Source organism: Dryas octopetala, chromosome 6 (genome assembly GCF_963921425.1).
Source record: "Dryas octopetala chromosome 6, drDryOcto1.1, whole genome shotgun sequence".
NCBI lineage: Eukaryota > Viridiplantae > Streptophyta > Magnoliopsida > Rosales > Rosaceae > Dryas > Dryas octopetala.
The window spans coordinates 13,354,256-13,366,138 of record NC_141371.1 but is presented as its reverse complement, the minus strand read 5'-3'; the positions used below and the strand labels follow the sequence as shown (position 1 = coordinate 13,366,138).

Sequence of the window (11,883 nt, the reverse complement as noted above, 5' to 3'; positions counted from 1 at the left end):
GATGATCAAATGGGTAGATGAATTTCGATTTAGCCGATTCTTTGTACGAATGATCTTTGATTATGAACATAGAAAATGAACGGGTCAGATTTTTGAAATCACGTTGTGGTCTTCATAATTATGGAAACAACAAGGTTTCAACGGGACAGTTATTAGAATTATATTCTTCAAGTGTATTTATATGTAGAAGCTCACATATCGATCGTGTTTTCAACAATCCGAACCGTTCAAGTTTTAGTTCCCCACTCAAATAGATTTTTTGCAAAAAATTAGCTTAATCGGAGATATAAAAGTGGCGTAACAGTGGTCGAATTAATGAACGGTCGTGGTTTTTCTAATGATAATCGAGTTGGTAGATGAATTCCGATTTAGCCGATTTTTTGTAAGGATGATCTTTGACTATGAAAATAGAAAATGAACGGTTCAGATCGTTGAATTAATGAATTGACGATTGTGGTTTAATAACTTTAATTATAGTTGTATATACACATATACATTTATGTTTTATTATAGTTGTAATGTTATATATAATTTTAAAAGTTTATTATTTTATTATTTATGGTATTACATAGTTTACACTATTACTATTTACTAACATTATAGTATTATATAATAACTTAATAAACATATTAATAATTTATTAGAGTAAACAAACGAAAAACCTATTAAATATGTTATGATTCCCAAATTGGGCTTTGGGTCGGGCTTTGGGCGGGCCTAAACGGGCCGGGCTTCGGGCGGCCCATGGGCTTCAAGGGGATGGCCCAAGCCCAACCCAAGAGACTTTTGGGCCGGGCCGGGCCGGCCCAAATTTCGGGCCAAATCGGGCTTCGGGCCTAATGGGCCGGGCGGGCTTCGGGTGGGCTTTGGGCCTTGGGCTTTTTGGTGAGGCCTACTTTCAGACAACAATACACACACTACTCGCTCAGTCTCGGTCACAGAGAGATCAGAGAGAGAGAGAGAGGGAGAGAGAGATGGAAGATAACGGGGAGGTGAATAATGGGGAGGCGAATAATAATGGAGAGATTCTGGGGCCGTGCTTGAGCGGCTACGTGGACGACGGTAGCACGGAGAGCCACAGATACTACCTGTCACGCAGAACTGTGCTGGAGATGCTGAGGGACAGAGGCTACAATGTTCCCAACTCCGAAATCGACCTCTCTCTCCAAGACTTCCGAGCCCTTCACGGCCAGAGCCCCGATGTTGAGCGCCTCCGCTTCTCCACTACTCACTGCACCGACCCTTCCGAGAGGGTAAGTAGCAACTCAGAACTTTGTAAGCTTTCATGGGTTTTCTCTCTTTCGCTTGATAATGGCAGAAAAAGCTAAGAAAGAAAAAGTTCTGTTCTCGGTTAATGATGTGTTGGATTTTGAAATCTATATATATGGTTCTCAAAGTTGACAATTGTAAGGTTTGGGGCCTTGGAAAAACAGTTGGGGTTTACCAATATGATGTTCATAAGGAGTTTATGGGTGAAACTCAAGTCCGAATTCTATACCCTTTTGGAATAGCCTGCTGTTCTGTCTGCAACTTGAGGTGGACCATGGCGATCCTGCTTTGCATGTCATATACATGCTTTATCTATGGATGCATGTTCTTGTTTAGTTACAAGTCTCATTACTTTACAGTCCTTTTCTACTCAGTTCTGGCATAGTTGGTCTTTGTCAAGATGAAAAAACTACTGTCTAGTCCTTAACTTTTGGTACTCATGAATGCGTACTTCGTTTCTTTGCTTGCTCTCAGAGTTTTGGGTCTACGGCCCTCAAAGAAGCAAGGCTGATTTAGTGGCTTAGAATTTTGGTTCTTTGGACTATTTTCTGTTTTGAGAATTCTCAATACAACTTATACATGCATGCTTAGTTGTAACAGATGTTTACTGGGGCCAAAAGTTGCATAATTTCATTGGAAAACTACAATAAATGATTTAAGAGTCAGGAATATGGAAGCAGTTTACTGGGCTTTAGCGTCTGTTGTTTGTTCTTTGAGAAGCAGTTCCATTGTGCTTTTCTTGGAGTTGAGAGTGTGGAGTGTTTGAGTGTTTGTTTCATAGTTAGAAGCTTGTTTTGGTTGGATGCTTGCATCATCTAGCAAAGTCGTTTATTCTTCCGGATGTCTGATCCTGTTGACTCTGGAAGTTACTTGTGTTGCTTCTTTTGTTTCTGCTTTCTTCTTCTTCTTCTTTTTTCCCCTTTTACTAGATATTCAATTAGTTCTTTCGTATTCTTGTTTCTTCTATCCCTATTTTTGCTTTGTCACTAGATAGTTGTTCCTTTTGACAGATCTAGGAATAGTTTGTGTACTAAATATTTAGCAGTAAAACTTTTATATGTTTTAACATTGCATCTTGAGCAGTAGTTACAAGTTACAACTTCCGTGATTGACTTTGGTATGGACAAAAGCATGGCTGCACACTGCTTAACAATTTATGGGTATACTAACAGCCAAAATAGAAAACAATACTTCTGTCTGTCGTAGACATGTTTTCTTATGATTCTTGTTGATATTGAAAGTAGACAGAGAGAGTTTCGAAACTAATTTACTTTTCTTTTAGAATGTTAGAAGAGTAGTGGCGGAGCATTCCATGTGTTGAGTGGAATAGAAATATCAACCCTATGCTGGGTTTCTATACTGCCTACTTAAAGGAATTGACTCCAGTAAACTCATGGTTTTTATTTCCTTTCTAAGTTAGCCAAACACCATATCTTTCTGGAATGGGAAACTAATTAATTCCCATTCCCGATCTGGTTTCTGGCCAAACAATGGAGAAAGAGTCCAGGAGAGTTAGAGATGCTGTTGATGATATGCACAGAGTTTTTGATGATTGCTTAACTTTACTTATTCAGACTAGACATGACTGTTAACTTGGTGTACTTCCACTATTCCACTTACCCTGAACCAATGCGACTTCCTCCCATTCAAGCACATGCACTCTTGCTAAAGCAAACAAAAAAAAGGTCTAGTGAGTATGAATGCTGACCAGGATATCCACGTTTGCAAATCACTATCCTTGCACTGTAACAAACCAACTGATGTAAATTGCATGCTGAAACTTACAAATGCTGCATGTAAGCATCCATTGGGTGTCTAACATTGGAGCTTTGTGCAATCACCTTCTTAGTGTTCCAACTGCCTCCCTCTCCATCATCTCCATCCCTGCTTCACTTCGGTATGCAGTTCAAACATGTCAATAGAAATATGCCTTTCATATCAACATGCATACATTATTAGAAACTGAAAATCATGACCAGACCATCCGATTCACAAGACTCCACATGGATCTTCAATCATTACAAGTAAAGAACTCATCTGTGTCTTGGGAACTTTTAGTGTCTTGAGATCTTTAAGTGGTACTAAAGCCAAACTGAGTTTGTAATTGATATCAGTTATGAAAGGATATCTGCGAAGGAAGACTACTTTGACTTTGTAATCCTTCATCCTTTACCTTTGATCTGCATCATTAACATTGCAGCCTGAACTTTTACTAATACAGAGTTTTTTTTTTTTTTTTTTTTTTTTTTTTCTGGTATGGTTCATGTTGACAACTTGACATGGAATTAAAAGTTGGCATTAGCAGTTTTAAATATTTGGAGTATTACAGTCATTAAGGAGTACTAGGTAAGCAATCTGATGTTGTATTCTTGGATTAGTGCATGACTGCTCATGGAAACATGTACTTAATATGCTAGGAACTAGTTTAGTTCATAAGAATAAGTGTTGGTGTTTGACACAGACAAAATATGTTAGTTTGGCATGGTTATTTCTTTTGGAATGAAATAATGAAATGTAGAACTGATATGCATGGGTACTGGGACAAAAAGGCAGAAACAGTAGTAGTAGTGTTGCATTTTCCTTTTGTCTTCACTTAATTAACTTTATGTGATACTAGTAATAAGCAATCATTATTTATTGATTTCTTTTTCAATTGCAGATTCTGGTCATTTACTGTGGCCCTGGCATAGTGAAGGTTAATGCGATTCGTGGGCTTGCAACTCAGATTGCTAATAAAGACACTTTGACTGGGCTCATATTGATTACTCAGGACCAAATAACAAGCCAAGCTCGGAAAAATCTGGATCTTTATCCGTTTAAAGTTGAAATATTCCAGGTTCGTTTCCTGGTATCAATTATGTTTTTCATTTTATCTTTTTTTTTTTTTTTAAACATTAAAAGTCCTGTAGGATAGTTATGTTTAATTATGTTTCTGATTTTCTTGATTAGCTTTTGTAGATGACTTATGGTTGGAGAGGCATATAAGCATTTTCCTAGAAGATAAAATTGATGAGTTTTGTTTCAGGGTCAAAATGCATTGGTACATTTGACTTTTCTGTAGTCTAGGCATAAAGCATATCCTAAGAAAATTGAATAATTTTGCAATGTGAAACAAAACCTTTTAGATTTAGGCTCTGTGTAAATCGAAAAAAATAAAAAAATTAGGCTCTGTGGATTGCTTTTTAACATGCTTGTGCTCTTCTTTTTAAAGGCACCCAATTGAGTGTTTGGTTATTTTCGACCAAGGTACTTATCCTTGTGTTTTCGTTGTTTCCTTAGGCGCTTTATAAAAGCATTTAAGATATGCTTGTTGAAAGTTACTTCTGCCTTTTTTCTTCTCACTAGATATATTTATCCTCAATTCTTTCATAATATATCAGAATCATCTTGCCTTTCTTATTTTGGTATTTTTCTTTTTATTTTTACAGCATTTCACTGAAACATTTACCAAACACTCTACAAGTGTTTCTGCCAATTTTTATATGATATTATTAAACACTAGTTCTCTTCTCTCTCTCTCTCTCCCTCTCCCTCTTTTCGGTTGATACCAAACACTTATTCAATGAAACTTTTTTAGAAGTTTTTTTTTTTTTTTTTTTTTTTTTTTTTCTCCAGTAGCTTTTTGAAAGTCATAATAATCCTAAATAGATCCTTAATATGGGATTGTTGACCATGCGATGGCTAAATTTCACTTTTGGGCCAAGTTTGACTTTGGTCCTTGTAGTTTCAATTGTTTTGATTTTGGTCCAATACTTTACAAATCGAATTTAAGGACATGTTAGCATTTTCTGTCAATTAATTCGTCAAATTCGTCGTTGAATCGCTAACAGTTTGCAGGTGCATGACCAATATCGCAACAATTTGTAAAGTACATGATCAAAAGCGGGACGAATTTGAAGATTTAATGAGCAAAAATGCTAATGTGTCTTTGAATTGCAAAGATTTGTAAAGTACAAGACCAAAATCATAACAATTTACAGGGACCAAAGTGGAACTTAGCCAAAACTACAAGGACAAAACTGAAATTTAGCCACCATGCAATTATATAGCCTGCTGAACTTTTTTTACCGTTGACATTGAATCTTGAAGTCCTTTGCTATATGGCTTTGTATGTGAACTGATATGTAAATACATTCATGTTTTTTGGTTGGGAACGTGTTTCTGTGCTTAGACATATGTTCTATCTTTTTCTTTGTGTGGAACTTGTTTATTGTTCTTTGTATTTGGTTCATTCACTTAGAAGTTCTCCATCTCATGCCTCTGATCTTTCGATATCTTGCTTTGTTTCTCAGATTACTGACTTGCTTGTTAATATCACAAAGCATGTCCTGAAGCCAAAGCATCAGGTACTGACTGAACGAGAGAAACAAAAACTCTTAAAAAAGTACAACATAGAAGAAAAGCAGGTTAGTTTATTAACTCAAGTAAAGACAAATCAGTCTCTGATTTTTTTATTTTTTATTTTTTATTTTTTCTGTGGAGATGGGTCATGCCCTGGGAATTAATTGTCTCTGTCTTCTATATGATAATATTTTTTGGACTCATGTATTATTTTGGTCCTGAAATTTGTTGAAAAATTCCATTTAGTTCTGGAAATTTCAATTGCTTCCGTCAAGTTGGTTCATTTTTAAAAATGCTTCAATGTTGTCCCTTCCTTGGATGCTGTCAATGAGGCCAGAGGGAAGTTGGTGAGGTGCTACAACTTACAATAAATACTGACGTATCTGTTTTAGTTATCTAATACGCCACAAATACTGATGACATGGCTGTATTTTTATTTTCAAGAAAGAGGCAACTTAAGAGAGCTAATTTGAATATAGGAACTAAAGGGAGAACACCACCACATTTGGCCATACTTTGTCATGCCATCCCGGTGAGATTCACCTCTCATAATTATGAGCTGCTCATAGCAAACACTTAATTTTATCACCACTGTGATCGATTGTGCAATTGAGAAAGCTCACACTCAATCTAACAAAGTAAGACCCATGCCATCCACTCAACCTAACAGAATATGTACAAAGGCACTAATCAAGGGACAACTAAGGGGGCTGACTAACTAATATTCTTGATTTCTGAATAATCTGTAATGGTTTGATTTGCTTGTCTGACTTGGGCTGTGGTGTGCCCTCTGTTGTGTGAAATGAATAGTGGTATGGAGTTGAAAAAGAGTGTTATAATTTTGTGTGTGGTGGTATGCTGATGGTTTGAAGTAGTGAACTGGTTGAACCCATTTTTATGCCGTGTCAATTTTTAGTCAATCACCACATCAATTTCTGTCTAACATAATTGATGCATCCAAGGTAGGGACAAACAATTGATTGAAGCAATTGAAATTACAATGATCAAATGGAAACCCTTAATAAAGGTCAGGGACCCAAAATAATACTTGAGCCATTTCTTTTGTGCATTGTTGAACACACACGTCCATTTGCACACACAACACATGCAATTGCATTGTATTCCAAGTGTCCATATATTGAAGGAATTCTCCAAAGCGTTTGTGATTAGAGTGGCCACTCTCATTCTATTTCTTTCTTTAGGTACTTGAGCAGAGATCCCAGTTCCTAAATTGCCATCCCAAGAAACTGATAATACCCTTCGTACCCTTCCATTATGTAGAGAAAACTTGAAAAATAAACTGGTCTCCTCCCATTCCAAAGAAACTCTGACAATCTGGCCTCATCTTTCCCTAATTTACTCCTTTATCTATAAGTTTTGGTCAACTAGCACAATCTTCTCCTTCTCTCCCATCCAGGATTTAACATCATACGAGTCCTTGAATATAGGTGGACTCCTTTATATGTCTTGGAAGCGCTTTGGTATGATAGAGTATGAAATGTTGCATTCTTGTTTATGAGACTGTATATTACCATTAAATTTCACGTATGTGGTTGGTTGGCTTCTTACTGGTAACTAAACTGTTATTTCGCCACTATTTTAATTTCGACATGTTTTCGTTCTGCAGCTGCCCCGACTGTTACGAAGCGATGCAATCAGTGACGGATCCAGGAATTTGATTCCGGGGGGTCATAGTGTACACAATGCCATAAATTTTTTTTACGAAAATAACACTAAAAAATTAAATGATAGTTGTTTCATTTATAATTCATAATAAAAACATACAAGTTACAATTGTCCACGACGAGTTTTCATATTCTGAAAACGCGCCATTATAGCTTCATTATCAATACAATCAAAAACATCTTTCTCAATGTAAACAATTAAGCTATCGCTCAACCATTGATCTCCCATTTTGTTGCGGAGTGGACCCTTAATAATATTCATGGCGGAAAATGCCCTCTCCACTGAAGCAGTTGCAACCGGTAAAACTAAAGCCAATGTAATAAGCAAATACACATAAGTATATGTCCGATCCAACCCTTTCTCCACCAATTTTTTCGCAAGATCACCAATCCCTTTCAATTCTGAAAAATCACTACTTGAACGCATATGATGAATATAAATCCTAAGTTGATCTTCAAGTGCCAATAGATCTCGATCCGAAAAATCTTGAGGATAAAATTGAGCAAGACGAAGTAACTTTTGTATGTCAAAAGCGACGAAAGAATTATCCGGACTCAAACATGCCAAGCAAATAAGTAACTCACTATTTACCTCATTGAAGCGATCCTCCAATTCCACAAGTTGCTCATCAATGACATAAACAAAAAGCTCCACACGATAATGATGATGATATGTTTTTATTGGAGCATTGCGCCGTGATCTCCCTCGAGCTACATATGTCTCATCCATGTTAGGAACCTCAATATGATTTTTAGCACAAAAAGAAGCTACTTGATCAACCAAAAGATCAAACTCATTATTTCTCATATGGTGTAGTCTTTCCTTACATACTTTGACTAAAGCCATTGCACTCACAATCTCTTGATCTTTCTTTTGTAATGCTTTTGACAAAGCATTTGTGATTCCCAATATAGATCTCATCAAAAATAGGTGAAACACAAACTGAAAAGATAACATTTCTCCCAATAATCTATTTGCTTCACCCACACTATCATTGTAGCGATCATCAACAATCAATTCAAGCACCTTCACAACCGATGAAAACATAGAAATCAAACTAATCAACGTACCATAATGGGAGTTCCAACGTGTATCACCGGCACGTTTGAGACTAGATTCTTGATTTAAGCCTCGACCCGTTTGAAGACAATCATTTTCAAAGGCTTCCATAAGCTCTTTTTGGAGTTGTTCTCTCAATGCATCACGACGCTTACAAGATGCTCCAACAATATTAACCACACTATTACAAGATGTGAAAAAAGTGGCAATGTCGGCATTTTTCTTTGCAATGGCAACAAGAGCTAGTTGAAGTTGATGAGCAAAGCAATGAACATAAAATGCACAAGGTTGTTCTCTCAAAATCTTTGTTTTAAGGCCATTGAACTCACCTCTCATATTACTAGCTCCATCATAACCTTGCCCTCGTATCTTGGAAAAGCTCAATTTGTTGAAAGAAAAGAATGCATCAATGGCATCCTTTAGTGCACTAGAAGTGGTTTCGGCAACATGTTGGACCCCCACAAACCTTTCAATTACTTGCCCTTTGTCGTCCACATAACGCAACACCATAGCCATTTGCTCCTTTATTGAAATATCACGTGAATCATCCACCAATATAGAAAAAAGTCGATCTTTCATATCATTCATGATAACCCCAATGGTTTCCATGGCACATGCATTAACAAGATCTTTTTGAATTGAAGGAGCTACTAACTTGAGATTCCCCGGGGCATTCTCCAACACAACGGCCTTAACCTTCTCATCATGATCTGCAAGAAATTGCAAAAGCTCCAAATAATTCCCCCTATTGCTTGAAGTGGCACTTTCATCATTGCCACGAAAAGAAAGTCCTTGTCGCAACAAAAACTTTGTGCAATCAATTGATGCATTCAAGCAAGTGCGATAAGCAATACGAGCTTTGTCTGACTGTTTTTGCACAACTGTTTCAATATGTGAATTTTGGTTCATTAGATTCATAGCAGCTTCTCTAGATCGATTGTGAACACTGTCAACCGGCCCAACATGCGTGCTAAACTTTTCTCTCCCTTTCTTCCAATTCCTGAAGCCTACCCCAGTAAAGACGTCACTACCCGCTTGTTCAAAATTGGATTTAAATAGATAGCAATAAAGGCAAAATGCGGCATCCTTAGATTGACTATACTCCAACCAATCAAACTCATCAAACCATTGGGCAATGAAGCGTCGATCAATTCCCGATTGATTAATTTGTGGGAATATATGACCTCTAGGTTGACAAGGTCCCTTTTGTAGATATGCTCTTCGGATCTCATCTCGAATATTAGGGCTATAATCCGCCATTTGAGTTCTTAATCCAGGGTCTGCTTGAAGATTAGCCAAAATATCATCTAACCCACTTAAAGTCGAACCAAAACTTGAATTAACCGAATTATTTGAACTACCCGTTGGACATTTTCTCTTAAAAAATCGTTCCATAATTCTACACATGTAAACCAATTTTCAATAATCAATTAAAGTCCAATAATCAATTTATCAAATTTATCAAAGTAATAACAATAATTAGCCAAAATCCAATAATCAACTTAATATAATAAAAACTCATAATTAATTAATCAAATTATGAAAGTAATAACAATAATCAACAACAATCCAACAATCCAATAAATCAATAATCATATTAATACAAATATACAATAAAAACCCATAATCAATTAATCAACCAATAATTAAATCAACATCAAGATTCAAGAAACCACTAATTAGTCTAATTTCATTACAATAATCTTATCAATTAATTAAAAAACAACATATATTATAAATTTAAAGTGAATTGAGAATTAGGAATTAGGGTTTGAAACTTTAAACTTACTTGAAAAAATAAAATTGGAACTTGAAACTTGAGTTTTGAGGGGCACTGGGCAGCAGCCAGCAGGGGCGACGGCGGGCAACAGGGGCGACGGCGTCAAAGACTCACGGCTGGCTGGGTTGGGCACTTGGGCTCTGTCTGTGTGGGTTTTACTGTTAATGAATGAGGGGATTCGATTTGGGGAAGAAGCTGAATTGCTGAAAGAGCAGACAATGACTGAATGACACAGCCACACACGGGTTAGTCTTTCTTTGTTTTTTTAAACTCCTAGCTCAAAACGACGTCGTTTTGAGTAGGAACTTAAAAAAAAATTAATAGCCCAGGCGCCCAGCCCACTAGCCCAGGCGCCCAGCCCACTAGCCCAGCCCTGTTTCTCTTCTTCACTCTTCACTTCTTCAGCCCTGTTTCTCTTCTCTCTCTCTGTTTCTCAGCATTTCAGGAACACCGAACCAGGCAGGGTTGGCGATGGCGACGATGGCTGCTGGAACTTGGAAGGCTGGAGGCTGGCGCCCTGGAGGTCGCCTTCTTCACGTCGAGCCGTCGGCGTCGGGGTCGGGGGGTCGCCTTCTTCGCGTCGGGGGGTCGCCTTCTTCAAGTCGGGGGGTCGCTGGCGTCGCCGTGGAAGGGTCTAAGCTTGCGTGCTCCGCCGTTCGGGGGGTCGCCCGACCCCCCACCCTTGGCTGTGCGTCCGTCCCTGGATGCAATTGCACAGTACTATGGACTTGAGAGGGGGCAGGTGGTGAAAGTTACGTATGCTGGTGATATTACCGAGTCACATGTTACATACCGTTGCGTCTGGTGATGCCTCTCTTCTGGCTGTAGCTTTACTTTTGTATCTTATCCTTTGAGGAATAACACCTCTCTAGTTTCTAGTATATATTGTCTCATGTATCTGCAAGCACGACCTGGATTGCTAAGCCATGCCGAGATCGGGTATCCTTGTCTATGTCCAATCTGTTTAGCCCTATAGGTTGGTCCTCTGCGGTCCGATTATTAAATGGGTTGGCCTGTTTGATTCCTTTAATTTACTTGCACCAATTTAGTGGAATATTTCTCTCTTGGGTTTTCTTTCTTTCCGCTTTTTACGCAAAAAAAATAAAAATAGTGAATACCCATGTCATATGGTCATATCTTCTGGTTCTAGCTCATGAAATTTATTTATAACCAAATTCATTTAAATAACCATTTTTGCAACAATTGCTTCGGTAAGCATATACAGGAGGGCCGGCTCCTTTGACTGCAGCCGACCTTTTTGGGCGTTAATGTTACATGCATAAAAGCTTTTAGTTTAATGTTCAGTTTCCAAAAGGATCAGTGTAAAATCACCGGTTAATGATATTTCTCTTTATAATATTAGAAATGTCTCGAGTTTAAAATCAAACTTAAATTTGAAAAAGAATTCCCTTACACTAACATCCTTAAACTATGATACTATTTGTTGACACTAAACCTTACAATCTGTATATTTTTTATAGTTAATGAGGGAATTTGAAATGTTTTATAGATCGTGCACCAACTTGAAATGAGCCATTGGTGGATGCTAATATACTTGAGCCATTTTTTATTTATCCAACACTGTGTTCTATTTTGTCAATTTTCCGTCTATTTTGCATATGTGGATGGCATCACATAGTTTTTTTTTTTTGTTATATTGGAGAGAATCCAATCATGAATCTAGTCCAATCATAACCTATACTCTAACCATCCTTATCACTTGAGCTAACTCTAAGGACTTCACCACA

At 37.4% G+C, this 11,883-nt stretch overlaps 2 protein-coding genes across 3 annotated transcripts; one reads left to right on the top strand and one right to left on the bottom strand.

Moving 5' to 3' along the window:
• The first annotated feature begins 901 nt into the window (after positions 1–901).
• Positions 902–11,200, top strand: LOC147282566 (DNA-directed RNA polymerase V subunit 5A-like). The gene is made up of 6 exons (XM_086246809.1): positions 902–1,253; positions 3,929–4,105; positions 5,562–5,675; positions 7,238–7,268; positions 10,595–10,599; positions 10,854–11,200. Exons 1-6 carry the CDS (start codon positions 975–977, stop codon positions 10,941–10,943), a joined length of 696 nt encoding a protein of 231 aa, XP_086102935.1. The 5' UTR covers positions 902–974; the 3' UTR covers positions 10,944–11,200.
• LOC147282567 (uncharacterized) lies at positions 7,399–9,750 on the bottom strand. 2 transcript variants are annotated; one of them, XM_086246803.1, is made up of 2 exons: positions 8,363–9,750; positions 7,399–8,284 (listed from the first exon to the last, which is right to left on the bottom strand). In XM_086246803.1, the coding sequence occupies exons 1-2, from the start codon at positions 9,748–9,750 to the stop codon at positions 7,399–7,401; spliced, it is 2,274 nt and encodes a 757-aa protein (XP_086102929.1). The 2 variants fall into 2 exon arrangements, with proteins under 2 accessions (XP_086102929.1, XP_086102930.1); XM_086246804.1 differs by having other exon boundaries at positions 7,399–8,177; positions 8,367–9,750.
• Positions 11,201–11,883: the final 683 nt, after the last annotated feature.

Bases quoted from the DNA above. Each gene is read 5' to 3' on its own strand.
- LOC147282566 (XM_086246809.1), top strand. From the start codon at position 975: ATGGAAGATAACGGGGAGGTGAATAATGGGGAGGCGAATAATAATGGA. The intron at 1,254-3,928 runs GTAAGTAGCAAC...TTTCAATTGCAG, and splicing joins GCACCGACCCTTCCGAGAGG to ATTCTGGTCATTTACTGTGG. The intron at 4,106-5,561 runs GTTCGTTTCCTG...TTTGTTTCTCAG, and splicing joins TTAAAGTTGAAATATTCCAG to ATTACTGACTTGCTTGTTAA.
- LOC147282567 (XM_086246803.1), bottom strand. From the start codon at position 9,750: ATGGAACGATTTTTTAAGAGAAAATGTCCAACGGGTAGTTCAAATAAT. The intron at 8,285-8,362 runs GTTGATTAGTTT...CTACAATGATAG, and splicing joins TGGAACTCCCATTATGGTAC to TGTGGGTGAAGCAAATAGAT.